The sequence below is a fragment of the Rhea americana genome, unplaced genomic scaffold (genome assembly GCF_003343005.1).
Source record: "Rhea americana isolate MKP2758 unplaced genomic scaffold, rheAme1 scaffold_42, whole genome shotgun sequence".
NCBI lineage: Eukaryota > Metazoa > Chordata > Aves > Rheiformes > Rheidae > Rhea > Rhea americana.
Window position 1 is genome coordinate 4,617,988 of NW_028186557.1, and position 19,621 is coordinate 4,637,608.

General features: G+C 41.0%; 1 protein-coding gene across 1 annotated transcript in view; it reads right to left on the bottom strand.

Moving 5' to 3' along the window:
• TMEM260 (transmembrane protein 260) overlaps positions 1-19,323 on the bottom strand; it is a gene marked incomplete at its 5' end in the record, with an annotated part of 34,143 nt that extends 14,820 nt beyond the window's left edge. The window contains 4 exons of the mRNA XM_085314977.1: positions 1,387-1,564; positions 17,358-17,509; positions 18,262-18,293; positions 19,266-19,323. Of these exons, the coding sequence (XP_085171103.1) occupies positions 1,387-1,564; positions 17,358-17,509; positions 18,262-18,293; positions 19,266-19,323 (420 nt within the window). The remainder of the gene's footprint in view (positions 1-1,386; positions 1,565-17,357; positions 17,510-18,261; positions 18,294-19,265) is intronic.
• Between the last annotated feature and the right edge of the window lie 298 nt (positions 19,324-19,621).

Here is a 19,621-nt window from a genome sequence, read left to right on the forward strand (position 1 = left end):
TTAGAGCATGCCCTCCTTCCTTCAGTCATCAGCAAGGAAAACATGCAAGATGCAAGCACYTGCCTTTGACTGCATGAATGGATCAGATGGCACTTTTTACCGACCAGCTGGTATTCAACACTGGATGCTGCTTTGCCACCAAAACATTCACCATAATTTCAGGACTACACTCATGGGCTTCAGACCTGTCCTGTGGGACTCAGGACAACCAGACAAAATTTTCAAGTGTATTCATAAGTTCTAAGTGTCCCCTGAAGATGTCTGCAAAAAGGCCTGATTTCTGACAAGTGTTGAGAACTTGCTCTTGAAACCTGGCCTCTACTCTTCAAGGTGTAGGAAGYAGGACACCCAAAAAGCTGAAACAAACTCATTAACTGCTTTTGAAAATCTCCTTTGAAAATCTCATTGGAAACCCGGCGCATAAATCATGGATGCAGCTTCGAAAATGCCCAACTCCATCTTTGTGGAGTTCAGGAGTTAGGGGATCTTGGGAAAGGACTGATCAGAAAATGAAAAGCATCAAATGATAAAAGAAGCCATTTATAGCCAACAATAAAACACGTTATTTGCGAATTCACTAAGCTGAGTAAACTACCACTCCGGACTCCTGAAATTCTAGGGTATCCCTACAAAAATCATTTTATTCACACAATTCATAGAAGTCACAGCAGGCAAGTCTGCAACAGAGGAGATCAGATATTCAAGCAAACAGGAATASAAAGAACACAATCAGTGAGTATCCTAAAATCAAAATATCATTTGAATGCACAGTCTTTTTATAAGGTAGAGAAGGTAGCATGACATTTAATGTCTCTATATTTAATAATGCCATTATTTTAGGGGCACATTTAATTTCAAAAGACTATGCATTGAACTGCATAGAACTGATTGAAAATTTGGTCTTCTCTGTTTTTCAGCAGAAACTTGGGTTTCTAACTAGATGAAGATTTCTGTAAGATGCATMTGTTTACCCTCAGGAAATATATCAGTTCTTAAAATAAAAACTCGAACACTCACAGCTTACTTTGMATCTCTGATGCAGGAAACTAAACTTTGCACCAAAACATTCAGATGAAAATGATTTTTGTTTTCCTCTTTCCACTACACGTGTATGTAAAACAACAACAAAATCCCACCCAACAAATCCTAACTCCATTCTTAAATGGCATGGACAGATTTTTTAAAATGTTTAGCACTTTCAAAAACCCAGGCAGGTCAGGAATAAACATCACTGAGAAGAGGTGCTGAACACAGCCCCAGAATCTGGCCTTACCTGTTTAAATAAAGGTAAATTAATGTTAAGGGAATRAGAAATTAAACATGTATGATGCATGACAACTAACTGAAAGAAAATAAAGAACTATTCACTTTGCTTGAGATGTTTACCTTTGATCTCTCTTTCGCAGTGGATGCCTCCTCAAAATGCGCGGTGAGAGCCATAAGCAGCCCCACAAACAGATTGTTTAAGCTAAAAACCTCTGCTGCGATGGACCACTGCCATGTTAGACGAGAAAATGAAAACACCCCCGCAGCAAGGATTCCTCCAGCATATGAGCCAGAAAGCCTGCAAACACAGATAACATGAAATCTTCTTTTCCAACAAAAAAAGCCTACTTTATTGTCCTTTTTTTTAAAACATACTGTAGCAGCAGAAATTATGACTGCCACCCAGCACCCTTCCAAAACATTATATGGTTAATATCTTCTTAATAATTTCCTTACATAAAATTACAATTAGCAAGCCATTCTGCGTTTCTGCAAACCACTGAACGCAGCCCCTCAATATCAAATGGCCAGCGAGCCAGACAGGTTTTTTCTTTCAAGCATTATGAAAACTTCCAGTTTTGAAGTCAGTTCAGAAACCCTGATGAGCAATGACATAGTGGGTCATGGTATACCAAGCCAGAGAGTCATGCTTTTAACGGGATACTCTCAGCTAGAGGAAATATGAGCAACTGTGCAACCTTAAATTCATCAAGACACTGAATAGAGTGGATTAGAGCTATTCATGATGGACAGCATTAGGAGAGCTTTCCCATAGAAGAGGTTTTAGTTTCTTGGGGGTGGGCGAGGTTTGGAGCRCTGAGAGCCCCAGAAGGGAAATGTGCCCGCTGGAGCTAGGAGCGAGGCCAAGGGGAAGAGAAAACAGGGGTCAGCTCCAGCAAGCAAAAGACGCAAAGGAAGAGGTATGAAGCACCCGCCGCTTGGACGTCTGCAAGCTCCCCTGGCAAAGCTAGCCYCGCTGCAGTAGTCGTCGCCTTTGTGACTCCCAGATTGGATTACGGCACATGCTCCCCACGGAGCCACTTTCCCATACCGGCTGGATGCTGCAGCTGGCGCAGAGAGCCCATGAGGTGGGATTTAGCCCAAGAAATCTATTACACCAGGTCTTCAATAGCAGCGCTGGCTGCYGGTCGTGTTAAGGGGCAGCCCAAGTTCTCTACTTTGAACTCTGTTGAAACTTGGCTGTTTGGGGTGACCTCTCCCTTACRAAGTCACCTTGAAAAGATGCCACATAGAGTACCACAACTACAATTATGTCTTACTCAAAAACATGYATTGTTGGGGCTACAGTCAGGGCTCCTCTCCAAAAATTCATCCAACCTGTGAGACTAAACCAGGCTTTACTATGACCCAGATATTTTTCTAGTCTGAGGCGCGATCTGCCCCTCCCCATTATATACTCTTCCGTTTAGACTTCGTATTTTCAAAAATAATTTACATTTCTAAGAAAGTTTAAAATAAAATTATTATAAGYTAACCAACCTGTTTCAAACTACCTGTATAAGTTGCTCCTAAATGCTGACTATATTCTCTGCCACATTCAGAATGAAGTCCCAAGGTTTCTCAGTCTGGCTGGCAATGCCCATCAAGGAACCTGAACAGTGGTTATCCACCTAAGATTTGCTTATGAGGTTCTTCACAAGTCATAACTTTATCAGAGATAAATGAAGACCAAGAAAACAAAACTTGTAGCCCCTGTGAAGAAAAATGAGTAGGGAGCTGGTAGAGTACTGGCTAGAAAGCGCTCATCCTTGTTTATCCTTTTTTTTTTCCAACTTCTCAGGAACAACCTAAGCTCCCTCAGTCTCTCAAGCACACTGAAAAGCCAATATAACACAGATGATGTTAGAGAAGGGTGTGTAGGGTTAGAATTGGAATTTTTAGTCCACTAAAAAAAAAAGGAGGCAGCCTTCATGGGGAAGAGAGGATGGCATAAAGACTTGGAAAGACCAGATCTTCATTCCAAGTAGATATTATTTGCTGACAGGAACAAAACCCAAATACAAAGTCTAAATCATTCCCAAAAATATTGCACTGAAGAACAATTCCCAACCTCTMCTATCCTCTGGACTTGCCAGGAAAGATCTAAAAACAGTTAAAAAATATACTGCCTCACCATGCAACCCAGGATAGGTGCCAAGAAAGGACCTGAGAAAGCACAGCATGTTGCTGTACACAAGGATGACTAAAATAAACAAATCCTGCTTCCAGTAGTACCCTAGCAACTCCAACTTCTTCCAGACATGCAGTTGATTGAAGAACCATCCCCAATTATAGCCCAATTCCCCAGAATTAGATTTGACTTCATTACAATGCCTCTAGTCCCAAAGGCTACACCCAGATGACAGTAGGGCAATGCTCCCTTTCCAAAGGCAAAAAACGGTGCTGATAATTGCTATATGAGGGGTTTCTTGCCTCTCTGACAGGTAGCAGCTCCCAGTCCCCAAACTCACAAGCCAGTGGGAGCAAGCAACTGGGAACCACCTGGCTCTCAGAGGTATCTGCCTCGATTTGAAAGTTCCTAGCCTTCTGCTCCTGATGTTTGCAGGTATCTTGGCTGTGGGTTGCTGACACCAAGTCTAATCTGCACAGGAGACACAAAATAGGGTCATAAAYAAAAACAGGCCTAAATGTGACTTCTTATTTGTAGAAAGAGCAGCAGATCAAGATGTTGTAGGAAGRTAAGTCAGAAGTCCTGATGCCAGAGTGAGGAAACCTCAGGGTGACACAATGTTTCAGCATCAATACTGCAGGAAGGCATCTTGTAAATCAACAGGCGGGAAAAAGCTTGAGAATTCCCAAAATGACACCAGGTGCAACTGTCAAGACCAAAACTCTTCTAGACCAAATCTGATCCTGCAAAGAATCCTGTAAGTTTTTGAATAAAGAGGATACAGAACCTTTTCTAAAAATATATATATATATATATATAAATCATACATCATACAAAAATTCATAATCAAAGTATCTTCTGTTGCCAGCTAAAAAGCTTGGGTGTGCTGGACTGACTGTTCCTGACCCTGCCACAGAGGACACTCAAACTCAGCCCTGTCACTCACACCTTTCTACACAATAATTGGATCATAGGATTATTTCTTCGTGGTGAACACTAACATGCCTATAAAATGAGCTGTTACATCCTTATCTAAGTCCACAGGGTAGCAAGGCCTCATTTAAACTGAAGCTCCCAGTCCACAGTCATGGGCAGTAAAAAGGGCAGTGTGCATTCCCTCAGTTAGCCCCTTTCTCCACTCTTATTCAAGCCTGCTCCAGCCACGATGGCTGCAACACCAACACGGGTTCACGAATCAACATTTGCCATACAAATTCACCTATGCTGAAGAAGAGTTGTGCTTTCCGTAGCATCCAGGCAGCTTTGAGGCTTAACCTCTGGGTGACTCCAACACAGCCCTGGTGATTTGACTCATCCTGGTGTTTCTGACTGCCCCATCAGAACTGGGAGAGGAGTCCAAGGAATTTAGTAACTAAAGTGACTATTAATACACCCCTGATCCTTCAGGATTTCCTCTCATCTCCCTTCTGCTCACTGATGTTTCACCACTRCAGTGGACTCCGTAGGACTAGGTCTTTTCTGATCCATAAATATCTCCGCAGTTCAACACCAATCTGGGCATTTGGCAAGAAATTCTTCAGAACAGGGCCTGATGCTATCCAAAATAAAACCCTCAAGCAAAACAAATGTGAAACAACCCCCACCCCAAAAAGGGGCCTTGAGAACGCAGGTTTTGCTTTCCTCCTTTCAGTCAGTAGAAAGATGCAGTACTCCAATAGAAAAAGGAAAGATGAAGGGAGTTTACAGGAATTAACACAAGTAATGTTTCCTACTCCTAAAAAAAAGCAGCAGGAAATGACAGCAAGGCCATGTATATTTAAAAACCAAAGGAAGGAAAGATCCCCTTAAACTCAAACCTCACTACACAACATCCCTAAGTTTTTGCTAAATCCTTTCAACAATCCCATTGAGAGCACRAACTTTTAGTTTTAAAAAACAACATTCTAAATCCCTTTGGAATTCTTGTAGGAAAAATAAGAGAGAGAAGGTAACACAACTTTCCCAAACACTTTTGGATGAAAACAGCACTTAAAACAAACCTCCCAATCATTTACCAATTCCTTCTCACCTTTTCCAGAAAAGTCACCAGCATATTATCAGAGTTCAAATGAGATTAAAGAACTCCTTTCTTATTGATAGAAAGCCTCAAACCTGTGATGCAAGTTTTATGAAATAAGTAAGAYTTATACAAAAACTACTAAACCAAAAGCTTCAAGATTTATCACAACTATGTGGGGCAGGAGACATCTCTGCTAACCATGCAGTGCCTGAGCAATGCAAGGTGAGGATCCAGAACAGAGTAGGGGCTGTAGCTACTCTTGTGCAAAGAACTAGCATCAGCGTGATCTTTTGTTTCCTGCTCCGAAGCTCATAGTTGGGGATCTGGAACAGACTCTATTTTCATAATCAGAACCAAGCCWTGACATGCTTCACTGTCTAAATAAGCCCAGCTCTTACTTCAGATCACAGCTGACTGGGAAAGCAGGGCATCAGAGACCTCAGCAGAGASCCCTCATCTGTGTTGGAAGAAGAAAAGTAGCTCATCCTGTCTGAGAAAAGCCACCACTGTTTTGAATAAGTGGGAATGAGGCAGGTTCTCCAGTAACTCTACCAGAAGCAAGCGTAGCTCAGTCTTGATTATTCTTTTTTTGTTTTCACAGTTCCTAYCACAAAGTGAAACTCTTGGAAAAGTCAGACTGCTAAGCTTAACTCACGAACGCATGTGGTATGCATGCAACACTCAGTTCCTGCAAGTACAGTGGATGTTAAGAATTAAAAATTTTAATGAAATGTGTTGCATTCTTGAAGAACATCAAGACAGTAGCTTTGGGAAAATGAGTTACACACCAAGATGAAAACTACAGGTGGGTTTTTTGTTTTTTGGTTTTTTTTTCTTTTTTTTTTAAATATACTCTGCTACCAGCAATGGAAATGATGGAATTAAAAGCTTATTGACTCAGAAGAATATACTCTGGGAAGAGGAAGTGATGAGAGCAGGAATCCTCAGATGAGGATGGGACCTACCTGGCAGAAAAAAACATCAAGCAAGTCTATACAGTATAACAGCTGGTGGTGCAAAGTAGCACCAGAAGGCCCAAGAGAAATGAATGATGGGTCCAAACTAAACCAGACCTGCTGAGAGGCTGGGCTAACATGGTTATACTGTTCATTTCAATTCAGAAAGAGGATCTTCACATACCATTGCACTGTGTAACCCAACAGYCCTTTGGGCTTCTCTAGAACAGTGTGATTGTGTCACTGCTGCTTTAGTGCCAAGAGGCTGCTCATCCCCATAAAACYAGACACTGTTCAAGGAGGCAACAAAGCAACTCAGGCACAGACAATACAGCTAAGCCATGGCAACATTCTGGACCAAAGAACAATTTTTAGGTGGAAAAGATACTTGCAAGCATTCAGTCATATACAGTAAAAAGACCTGAAAGACTGGAAGAGGCACAAAGATGAGAATGAAAGAGAATGAAAGAATTGAAARACCACAGAGATAAGGGAAAGATCTGAACCTGAGGACAAGAAGCTTGAAACTGGTGGAGAAAGACAGGATGAAAGGATCTGCAAAGTAGGGCAGTGCTGTCCACAACTGAAGATGCTGTTAGCAGCAATGTGTTGTGTAAGGACAGATAGAGCAAGCAGGACACCAGGGAGCCAAAAGGAAATGGCTGTTTTAGTTACAGATACAGATAGTATTTTAGTGGTCAAGACAGAGTATGTTATTGTGCAAGAAGATGAAAATGAGAAGTAAAGGAGACATCCTGGAACTACAGCAAAAGCTCAGCAACAACTCAGTTATCAACGCTGAGACACGGAATGGAAGAAGGCAAAGAACTCATTCGTTGTGTGGATGTAAGACAGGAATTTTTCAYGGTGCTTAGAAACATGCTTTAGAAAAGCAAATAGCTTGACACCAGAAACAAACACCACGTCTATCATAAGCACTGCAAATAATTTTAGAAAGGAGCCTTGCCAGACAAGAACACAAGTACACAGCCCCAGGCCTCTGCCATCCAGGCTGGAGACCCACATTGCTTCATCTATAYTTGGCAGTAAATGCACTGCTGTCAGGTGAAGGAAACAGTTGTTTTTTCTGAAAATATCTTTTCTTCAAATGCCTTGCATGCCAAAGACCCATTCACACCTGGATCCCCAAGTGGCCTCATGTAAAAGCAACATCTAGATGGTCTTTATTCCATTGCTTTCGGGGAGTGAGGAAAGATAGCTAAGAAGGAAGGTAGCTTTGGGCTTACCCAAAGCCAGCATATTACCCCCAAATCTTTTAAATTATTATAATAAAACTCAGCTGACAAACAAGATGCTCAAGGGTTTGCTAGCAATTAAGTCATGGTGCCTGTAATAACCATCCTGTGTTCATCTGTCAACACAACATAGGAACAAAGCAAYCGTCCAGACACTCTTCCAGGAAGAGAGATGCTATAAAGAGCAGAAAATGGGCAAAACCCCACTACAAGGCTCTATCTGGGAGGGTATTCTGGGCTTGAGGTAGGTAAAGCAAATCTCTTGGAGAGGAAGCCTGGGCTCCTCAGAAGAAAGCATCGAAAGGTGGTAATAAACTGCCTTTGGAATGGCCTCAGCAACACAGAAATCAGTTTTTGAAATAAGATTTTCAGCCAACACAGCAATGGGCAAGTCTTCACAAATTCTCCTGGGGATATCAAAGCTAACATTGTCAGGCCCACTTTGATAAGAATTTAAACTCTGAGCTTGAATAAAGCACGCCTTCTAGGCTTGTTTATCTTGCATGGACGAAAAGCCAAGGGAACAGCCTGTACTTTTGATTTTGCAAAATAACTAGATTTGGGCAAGACCTGCTCAGAACATGTGCAGTATCTCCCAAAAAAAAAAAAAAAAAAAAAAAAAAAAACAAAAAGAAAAAAAAAGGAGGGAGAAGGTTCCTTCCTATCAGTCAACTATATAAAATCTTCTGAACATGGGCATATATTCCTATATACATACATACATATATAATTATTTTCTTTTCCTTTTCAGATAACAAAGAGTAAAAAATGTGTGGCTGGGCCTCAAYTCCAAGGAGGCAGACAGTAAAATCTTCTTTTAATCTGGAATATTTTAGCTGCAGGTTTTTACTAAGAGTTAAATCAACAKGCAGGAAAACTGATCGAAATAAGGTATTTTATGTGGCTGTGCATTAATATTTCTAGCTTCTCATTTCTTGTTACCTGAAACATATCAATTTGCAATTTTAAATTTAGCCTTTATCCTAAGTTTGAGACACTTTTTTGCTAACCAAAACCATAGGTACATCTATATGAATTCAAGTAATGAATTATTTAACTTTAATGTTATTTATCATCATTTTAACTTTATGTTAGAAAATAATGGCTGGCATTTTCTATTTAAAAATTTGCAAAAGATTTGTCTAAAGCTATATACAGATGGAAACTGGAATGTAATTAGAGTATTTTATTTAAAAACAACTATCTTAAGTGTACTAGATTTACCAGGAAGAAAAGASAGCTAATCAGAAACATGCTTTATATTTGAACCTGATGTATTAAACATTGGAAATACTTATTTGTATCCATCAAAATAAACTGGTTATTTCTGCCTTCTGTTTCCTCCAAAGCTTTAAAACTAGCAGATCTCAGTCTTGCATCCTTTTCACTCAGAGTGGAAGAAGAAACAAGCTCTCCTGCTTTTTAAACTCTTCACTGGTATTCCAGCTTTGAATCAACTAATGCATTGATTCTTTTTCATTTCAGTTTCTTTCTGCATGTGCGGAAGATGATCCTGCTGCCAACGGTTCCCTTAACACTTCCACAGGTTCTGACCCTAGAGTCATCACAAACAACTTCTACTTCTGCACTGCTGGGACTTAGCTTTTCCATAGCAATCATTTTAATTATATTTAATAGCATTGTTATAATACACTAGCACATTAAAGATTCAACGTTTCAAATTAACTTAGAACAGAGTTCACTTGTTTGGTTTATAAAAACATATTTTTTTTGACCTAGGGCTGAAAAGAAATGGGACCTAGAAGACTCAACAACAAAACTTTTGCCAGACTTACTTTAAACATGTACATGCACTGGTGCTAAAGAACTATATTTAAAAACAAGTTAACAAAAAAAAAAAAATCAAACACGAAGATAGGACTAAACCAATAATAATTATCCCAAAACCCCAAGCCCTCTTGGTTCGCCTGCCTCTTCCACACAATCTCTTAGTCACAACCACTTAAGGGACAAAAGCCGATTTCTCCCGCTCTCAGCGCTGAAGAGCCACCGCAGGTACTACAGGGAATAGCAAACTAGCTGGTATTCTTCCTCAAGGATCTTCACTTGAATAGCCACTTAAGTCCTGCCTGCAGAACCTGCTCGCTGCTCGAGGAAGGAGAAAAGAGCACGGCGTGGTTCTCCGACCCCCAGATGAGCCTTCAGTGCTACACGGAGAAGAAAAGACGGTAATAAAAACCAAGTAAATGAGCACGACCACAGGAACGGGCACTATTGTCATAACTGACTGCAGCCGCTCACTTCAAAAGGGGACTTTTTACATCACACAACTTCAGCAATTCAAGCAGGCAAGTAATAGCCCTGCAGAGATAGGAGAGTGGCCCTCAGTGCTTCCTCCCCACCCTCTACGGGGATCGAACGTCTCTTCTGCTTGATACACCCTTACATTCAGCTAAGCACTGCAGCCACTTACTCGCCCTCCTTCTTCTTAGTGCGACTCCMAACTTGAAAAAAGCACTGTCAGGATTGGAGTATTTAGCTAGTGAGRAGTTTGGCCCTGCGCCACAACGCTCTCACCTATGTCCTCCTGTCAGCAACCCTGGGCTTGATATAARTTTCCAGTAAGGACACAGCTACTATGACTCTTTATTCCCGAAATCAAGTCTCTGCCCGTCCCCTCGGTAATTACGGGCCTGTGAACATCATCAGTTTGTGCAAGAGGTATCCTGCACACCACGAGCAGAAGCTCTCAGGACTGAATGGCTTCACTCAGGATTTTCCCCTCTCTGCCCAAATCAAGGTGAGTTTGGATTCTGGAATAAACCCTTAGCTCAGCTTGTCTCCAAAGGAGGCCTCTGAAAAGTGAGATGACCTGTAGAACTAGACCTCAATGGGCCTTCACCTCGTCCAAAACAAAACTCCTCATTGCAGGCCCTTCCACCCTCTCCCAGCAGGGTCTGTGGGCAGAGCAACCGGTCGCCTCTGTGGCAAGGTTAYGGCCTCCGAGCTGCTGCTGCAATAYTAAATCCTAAACCTTCTCACGAGCGCRCTGAGCCTGAAATTAGTGCGTGTAACCCAGCTGTATCAATATGCCATGGTAAACGGGATTTACAGCAATGTTAAGGGTGACTTGACACAAGTGGTCTCCACCAGACTCTTTTAGCAAGGACGAGATGTAACAGCACCACCACTGCCACCAGCCCTGCAACCGGGGGGACTGGGAGACCCCCAAGAAAAACGCCGTTGCAGGCGCCCCGCGCCTACGGCCACGTGCCCGACGTTGGGGCAGATGGACGCAGGTGCACGCAGAGTGCCGGTGCCCGGCTCCGCGCACATCCTTGCACAGCGAACCGACACAGAGGCTCCGGCTGACGCTAAACTTCTCGTGCTGCCAGGGCCCRTCACGACAAGGGCCTCTGAAGCACGCTGTCTGCAACAGCAACTTTCCGAGAAAGCTGGGAAGTTAAAAGCCCATGGTGCAAGCTAYGCTACAGTAGAGCAGTTAATGAGTAGCACTAAGTTTAATAAAACGCATATACAGCTGAGCAGTTAAGAAACCTCTCTATACTATCATTGCTCTAGCAAGGCTAATTATAAAAATGGTGCTTTCAGCCACTAAAAATGCAAGGGTACTTCTCTCTGTCTTTGTAAACAGAGAAGGTATAGCAGTTAAGATTCATTAGTTGATTCATAAACTAACAAAAATTAAAAAAAAAAAATCTTTAGAAAGCAGGTGGGCATTTATCGCGGTGCCCGTAACAAACGGGTGCCTGCTTCCAGTGGCAAAAACTCCGTAGGAACCAGCTTTAGCAATTGCAATGTTTTATAAGTTTTTTCTCTCTCTCTTTTTTTTTTGGTAATTGAAGAAACTTTTCATAATCTGACATTTGTTAAAACCACTTATTAGAAATTATGCGGCACAGTAGCTGTGGAAAAATGAGCTCGCTTCACAATTATAAAGTCAGCCTATGCAGCCCTCCGCTATTGTATGGAGTGGCATAAACCCCACGGCGGCCTATCAGCTAACTGGCAGGCAGGGGGCTGCGCTATTCAAAGCGAGAGATACAAGCTGCAGGGCAAAAACCTGGCAGCTCCCATCTGACCCCACAATCCCCTACTGGTGACAGCTCCAAGCTCCATAGCAAATTAGGCCTTCTCATATTACAATTGGAGAAGACAGATTCCATTAGCAGTATCTGAAATTGAGTGGAGAGCTGCTCCGTTATCAGACTTGACTCATAAGCGCTGCTATTAATCAGAGCTATGATAGCATTTATATATTTCAAGCTATCTGCTGCCGCTGTGATATTCCGCTACAAAGGGTTGATGGGACTTAGGGAAGTGAACAATAGAGCTTTCTGGGAAAAGCAGAGTAAATCAAGAAAGTCTATGACTTCCGCACATTCTGAAGGGATTGCGGTTTACATAAATTTTCTCCCAATTGGAGATTGAGCTCTTCCTCATCTTACACATGGGATTTAGTTGTCACTCAATGGTAACAGCTGTGAAAAGGTGAAGCGGCCCACCGCTCAGAATATTGCCTTTGCTTTTAAAGCAATTAACCCATGAACAGGAGGATACCTGGTGATATCAAAGGGATTAAGCCAGGCAGTGCATTATTAACATTTCCTTGAACTAATTCTAACTCTGACTAGCTGTCAGAAAAGACTCTTCAGTCTTTAAAAAGAAAAAAAAAAAGGAGAGTTTTTGCCCTGCTTTTTTTCTTCAAAATGAAGCACAGTTATTTCAGCCTAATGTGCCTACTTTATAGAAAAATGCAAATGAACAGATTTGTTAATGTCTTTAAACAGACTGAACTCAATGCCATTTTATTATGAGTATGAGAAAAAAAATATATGATCAATTAGCCAGAGGTCACGGTAGATATTCTTCTAAAAGAAAATTAATACTTGAGTACCTTCCATTCTCCTTTTCCTCCTAAAACTTTGTAACTACTTGTTACTTACGCATAGCTGCTTTTGAAACTGTGAAGATCTTCATATTGTGCTACGACGGCAATAATCTAAAATAATCTGTAATCTGGAAAATCCAAATACGCTCTATAAGAAGATTCCTTATTCTCTAAAGCACAGTATTTTAGTTTGCTGTTCTTTGGCAAAYGCAGCAACGGTCAAGCGTGTATCAAAAAGAATATATTCTCTACTTGGGGTAACGTATTCCTCCCTTGCTTTGGATTCATAACACTCATTTCCGTAATCTAGCTCTTGGAACATTCAAAATTGCCCCAAATCCCCCTACATCACCCACTGCGAAGAGCCTCTCGAGCTGATCTGCCTGAGAAGCAACGCAATCAGAACACGAACGTGTAAAGCACTCTGAAGTGTAATTTCATCAGCTCACTGCGCTGTGGGGACAACACGTTAAATTAACCATTATCTCCCTGCGCTACGTGCAACTGCCTAGTTTCTCTGCTTTTGGTTCAAGTCTGACGTACAARCTGGGAACGCTTCTTTCTCACACTTAGTCTTCTTCAGACGTGGCCAAAAAAACCATCCACTATTCAGTGACTACTTTTGCTACTGCAAACCGGTGCATCTGAGGGACATGGTGTATTTCTTCAGCAGTCACACACAGCAGAAAACTTTTTCCAGCATTGGGTCATTTCACGGAAGCAACACATTCTGACGGCCAGCGAACCACAAGTTTCACGCTCAGTTTTGCCTCCGCTGCCTCCTCCCTTGAACCACGAGCTCACTCTCGAGAGTGCAACACAGGCAGCAGATCTTCCTAACGCTCCAGCACGCTTGATTCACGGGGCCCTTCCCAAAGAGCACAAGGACATAAATAACTGGAGCGATAAACCTCAGATCAGTCAATATATTAAAGTGCCACTTCCAAAACACCTTGACGATTTCATTATAAAATGTTATTACCACTCCTTTTTGTTACCAGTGGGAGAAGACTTGGCTCCAGTTTTCATCTACATCCACAGCTCCTTGCACACCGCATTGGTGTGAAGGGAAAAACGGTACGTATCTGCTAGTCTAAAACTTGACGCAGTACCTAGAGCGCCAGCTGAAAAGATGTGAACCGCTCAATTTAATGCATATCCTCCCCTTTCAACAGTCTGTGTGCAACACACTCAAAATAAAGCTGCTGAACGCTTACAAGAAGTATTTATAAAATCATACCTTCTGCTTTACTACTGCACCTGCAATAAGCTAGTTATACACATACTGCAAAACACTCAAACTATGAAAGGTAAGCCCTGAAAAAAAATGCACTTAAAGTAATGATAAGCACACAATTTCTTTTTTCAACAGAAAAYGCAAAGAACGCATCATCTGTGCAGAAAATTACACTTTGGCAATCATATTATAAGAACATAATTGGTTTACTTTGTAAACTTGCTATGCTTTGCCTCCCGCAGTAAAACAAACAAATATTTGTTTAAAGAAACAATCATATAGTCGCACTTTCTGCGTCCTAAAAACATAATGCAGCTCCTCTGCCTTTCAGAGCAAAGATGAATTATTTGCATCAGTTACAAGCAGTCTAAGAAAACTCTTTGTAAATGCCATTTTACGATAATTACAAGCAATTTATTAAGACCGTGTGGAGGGGAAAAACATATTTGATAACTAATTCAACAGAGTAAAATGCTTATTGAGTGATGGTCCGGATTACTGACAAAAGAGCTTTTTGCTTGAATGCAGTTCAACAGAACTTTGTTTTAAGATGCAAAATCCATGTTTAAGGGGAAAAAAAAAACAACACAGAGGCAGGGGTTTCCCATCGATCCCAGCACTGCCTGCACAGAGCATCCTGCAAACAACTACCTGGGAGAGGAGAGATCTGTTTAGAGAACAAGCGTCCTGAACACAATTCGATCCCAGTCCCGCATGCACTGCARCGTCCCCCTAAATCGGTACGAGCGCCGCTACCGAGGGCATCAAAACCCCTGCGTTACGCAGCAAAACAAACTGTCCCGACCCGCCGGCGAATAAACTTGGAAAACAGCTCTTAATCAAACGCCCCGCAAAAGGGTAAATCTGCCACAGGGAGGGTATTTACTGTACGTGCAACGCTGCAAACCACAGCAACCCCCCGCTGCCTGGCCGTAACGGTAAACGGCAGCGTGCCCGGCTGGTGGGWTCGCGCCGACAGAAGGAAGGTTTTCGAGGTTAAGTTCAGGTCACGCGACAAATGAAATTGTAACAACCCAGCTGACATTGTGTAATGTCTTCTTCCACCGATCAATAGGGCGCTGTTAGCCCCAGCGCCGGGGCGCCGGCTTCCTCCCTGCCGACGGGCGCCTATTGTCTGCCGGCAGGGATTTGCCGCTCGAACCGCGCCGCTCCCAGAGGACGTGTACTTCATCAATTATTTGTGCTCCTAACATCTACATATTTTCATATTAACGTCGCYGGCTTTCTTAGGGCAGAACGAGCCGTCGCTTCTTCTTCTTTTTTTTTTTTTCCCCCTTTGGTACTGAAGGGCTTTCGGGGGTCGCCTCGTTGGCTGAATTTTAATTAAAACGCCAAAATGCGGCAGGATGGGATGGATTGGTTTAGGTCCTTTGCGAGGGTGGGGAATGCTGCTTAAAAACAGAATGTAGTGCCTTAATATTTCAGGCTTTCAAGCTGGCAGTGTCAATAAACACATGCTTTCAGAAATTTTTTTTTAAAGTATATAGCAAAAAAAAGAAAAAACTTTTTTTGCTAAATGTCTTTTTAAAAAGAAATCAATTTCAAGGTGTTTAAAAGGAAAAGCATGACACTGTATTTCATAAATATACCTGACCCATAATACCATACAATTATATATATATGTATTTTTTTGAAATCATATATACATATATATATATATATACACACACATATATATCAATCGCTGCTAGTCTTAATCAACTCTGTCAGTTAGGGCTTTATATCTATGAAATAATTTTTTGTAMGCATTAATAGTCTCTATCACCTCTCATTTCTACGTTTTCTATTCCTTCATGCAAGTTTTAAATTTGGCAGAATCTGTATCTTCCAAATCCAATTAAACAACAAGAAAGGAAACCTCTAGAAGTGTAAAAAAATTTCCAAACTTAGCTTGTCATTTTCCTATTGCATTTCCTAATTCTCTAAAGCAAAGAAAAATTTCACGTGATTTCATATACACAAAATGAGCATGTGAGGAATTGTCATGTTTGAGTTAAAGCTAAAAATCTGGGCAGACCTTCACAACTGTAACAGTAAGAACAACTAATTTAARAAGAAATCAAACCTCAATACTCACAAACATTTAGCAACTCCTTTGAGGAGTTTTTAATACAATCAAAATGAATTGTGCTCTGACACTGCACATGGCAATGTATGTGAGAGGGTAACACTACTTCCAATACTCCAAAATACGCTTTAGTATACAGAATATTAAGTTAAAAGACACTGATTTAATTACACATATCAAACAGTAAAAATAATTGCTTTAAATGCATTAGTCTTCAAAAATATTTAGGAATTACTCAAGCAAATTCAGTATGTTTGCAYACACACTTTGGAGTTCAGGACAAAATAGGCATTAAGATCCACTGTTATGTGCACGAYGTTACACAGTCAAATAGCAATTCCTCTTTAACAGAGGAATATTGTCGGGACAGATAAATCCTGTGGAGCCTTGGGCATTTCTCACTCCCCTCGAAGTTTAGGAGAGTTCAGGGCTCTCAGGCTCTACAGGATCTGGCCCGCTGTTTATTCCTGATTTTATTTCTAGGTTGCACACGGTTTCAGGGAAGCTTTACCCAAGGGGTAAAGTAGGTCTATTAACTGTTTGAAGAAAACTGCTTTGTCAAAATAATCTCAGTTATAAAGCACCACATTTTGTCCCTCCATTCAAAGTATGTATCAACAATTCTGATATAATTTCAGATTTCACTAATGTTTTCAGTCTAGCAATGTGCCCTATTTTCCCCATAAAAGAACATTAGAAATTGTTTGTATTGGTTGCGATAATCCTCTCAAATATGGGTCAGGCTAAGGTTAAGACCAGAAAGAACTTCCACATCAAAGACAAYGAGGGTTAACAAAATCCCAAACCACGTGCAACTCCGATTCTTTCCTTTTTTGCAGGTTAGAGGTCTGGACAAACGGATGGGTTACGGCAGGTCTCCTGCAGAAGGCAACATCTACGCCAGGGGAAAAGCCGCAAGCCAGTGAAATAGGTGGAAGCAGCCGATAYTGATCTTTGCTATTCATATTACCCTGTCTGCAAGTACTCAGCTGCAGGCTGAATTTTTGCTGCAGCACTGGCAAGCAGAGAGATGACACGGGCGTGCAAAGAGAGCAGGTACCACGGGCAGGCAACTGCCCATCCACATCCTCGAATGGGAGCAATTAAATTAAGTTCACGGTTTACCAATAGGTGAAGCTCATCTTGTTAATTTAAACAGACCATCTGCATCTTTATATAATGACAAACTTCATTAGTTCTGGTTAGTTAAACTGAGCAGTGAGTTGTGATAACGAGACCAAACAACCTGTCACGTCTTTGTAAGGCAAAGGGTGCACTTTTTATTATTGTTATTATAATTATTAAATAATGATAATAAAAAAAAATCTTTTGTGCAGGAAAGAAGGTCAAATTCAGATTAAACTACTGTTAGWTTAATCGAAGGAACTGTTTACGGCTCGAAACATAGGGGGAAAACACTAGTTAAAAGGCCGGGGGGGAACAGAGGGTGCTCTAAGAAACATCCCGAGATGCCGTGGAAGCAGCCTAGCAGAATCACGACAAGAAGAAAACACCGACAATGACTTTACCTGAAAACCGTGTAAAAAAGCAAAGACGCTGCAGCTGCTCCCAACAAGCCGCAGAGCAGATTTACTCGGTACGCAACGGACCCGAAGGGGCACAGCCCAATTACCAGTTTGGCCAGCAGCGTGAACAAAGGGTAGCCGGGAGGGTGGGCGACCTACGGACAGATCGATACGTGCTTCACAAAGTTGCCACACAGCTGCAATCAAACGACAACGGCACCGGAGCCCGGAGCGAGCTCTCCTATTAGCTTGATACCGCGCGCCGGGGTCTAGCGCCAGTAACGAGGGTCTTTGAACAGCAGCTTTTCTGTAACAATCGTTTCGTGCCAATTTTAACTTAGCAAATATTTTCTTTAGTGGATTTGGCTACACACATCACCCATAATAATGAATCGCTGAGAAAAGAGGTGACACATTTCATTATCATTCCTTAAACTGCTTGTTGTTTGGGTTCACAGTATATTAGGGTCATTCAAAAGGCTGTTTTTAAAAAGCAGATTCTGAACTATTTTATTGGTTAGCAAGTTGAAAGACCACACTGCTATCGGATTACCACCACGCTGACAGTCCTAAGGTCTTGCCTAAAGGGATCATGCACCATAATAAAGTTTATTAAATAATAAAACTTATTAAAATTGTTAACCCGATTTATTTTATTCTCCCCAGCTTATACAAAATTTGGGTTGATAATAAGCCAGCTACTGTATATACAGTAAAGCCTTTGCTTTATAATTTAGTTTAATTGGATTTAAAACTTGAAGTAAATTGTCGCGTGCTGTACTTATAAGTTAGTAAAAACTGTGGTTTGAAAATAAATTAATCTACTTTACTCCATGCTTAATTAAACTTCCTTAATTCCTAAAACTGTTAATGAGAGCATTGATTAAACAATAAAACTAATACTTACTCCAAGCTCATATGCGGCTGTGATCAGCTCCCCTGTGAAAAAATAATGTAAAACCAATAATTACTATTAGGAAATGACACTCCTCCAAAGTTTTCAAAATCCAAATGCTTGCATTGGGGTTTTGCATTAATTTGACTGGATAAAACTGTAAATCTGTAGAGATTTAACAGCATGAAATTTTCTAAGAATATTTTCTCCCTCTGATGTCATTGCACAAAATATCTTTTGTATGTTTTCACAAGACTTTTATGAACAGATAAGTGAAGGTATAGGTAGGCTCTGTTAAAGAATGGCCTGAATATTCAAGTTACAGGCATTATTGCCTCTGTGTGTGTGTGCGTGTGTTTGTGTGCGTGTATTTTTAATTTAAAAGAAARAACGTTTGATTCAATAACTTTCAAGCATTAGAGCCGGGAGAGCTTACATTGCATTGTCTCTTAACATCCTGGTTGCGTCTCATTAAAAAACACAGCTTTATATTTTTTAAAAGGGGAAAAAAAAATCACTGTGCATGCAAATCTACAACCACGTATCTGGAAACGTAGCTATTCCCTGATGCTAGAGGAATTCTTGAAACATCTGCTTCAAAAGTAACTCTTTTACCTGTCACCGGATACTACATGCAAATGCTGTTCTCATTATGTAATACCATTTAGATTTTGCATTTCATTTGTATTTTACGCCAGGATGAATAACTGCCACAAAAAGATTCATGTTAGCATAATACTTGGCATTTTTAGAGCACTTTACATTGAAGCATTTTGCAACGCTACCGAACTGCATATATTAAATATATTCAACGTGCACAAATACATTAAAGGACGATGGGCACAACAAAGGAGCAACTAAATTAAAAATTATGGTTGGTATTCGGTCACTATGCAGAACAGAAAGGATGTGAGATACCTTGCAGCATTTGTTACCTCTGCCATGCTAAAAGAGAAAATTCTCCCCACCCTTTCTTTTACTTTTCCCCTTCAAATTGAGCGATTCAATCTTCCTACCGCACAGTCTGCTTACTGCTAATTTCTGGAGTGCCAAGGCTGAGGTTTCTTTGCCCCATTATTACACAGTAAAGATACCGAATAAAGTGCAAATGCTAAATAAACAGTATTTTATTTCTGCACATTATTACTTCGTTACCATCCAAAGWAAGGGCTAAGGATTATAAAAATGGCAGGGTTAACTTTAAATCTTGACAGTTACAGTAAACAATGTATTTTAAAAGGTAGATGCAAGTCAACCTATAATTGCTGTTCGTTACTGCTGTAAAATTACAGCTATCATCTAGAGCATGCAAGAAGCCCAAGGGACAGCCCTTGGGCTTTCTGCATAAAAGCCTTTCAGACGTGGGTTTTAC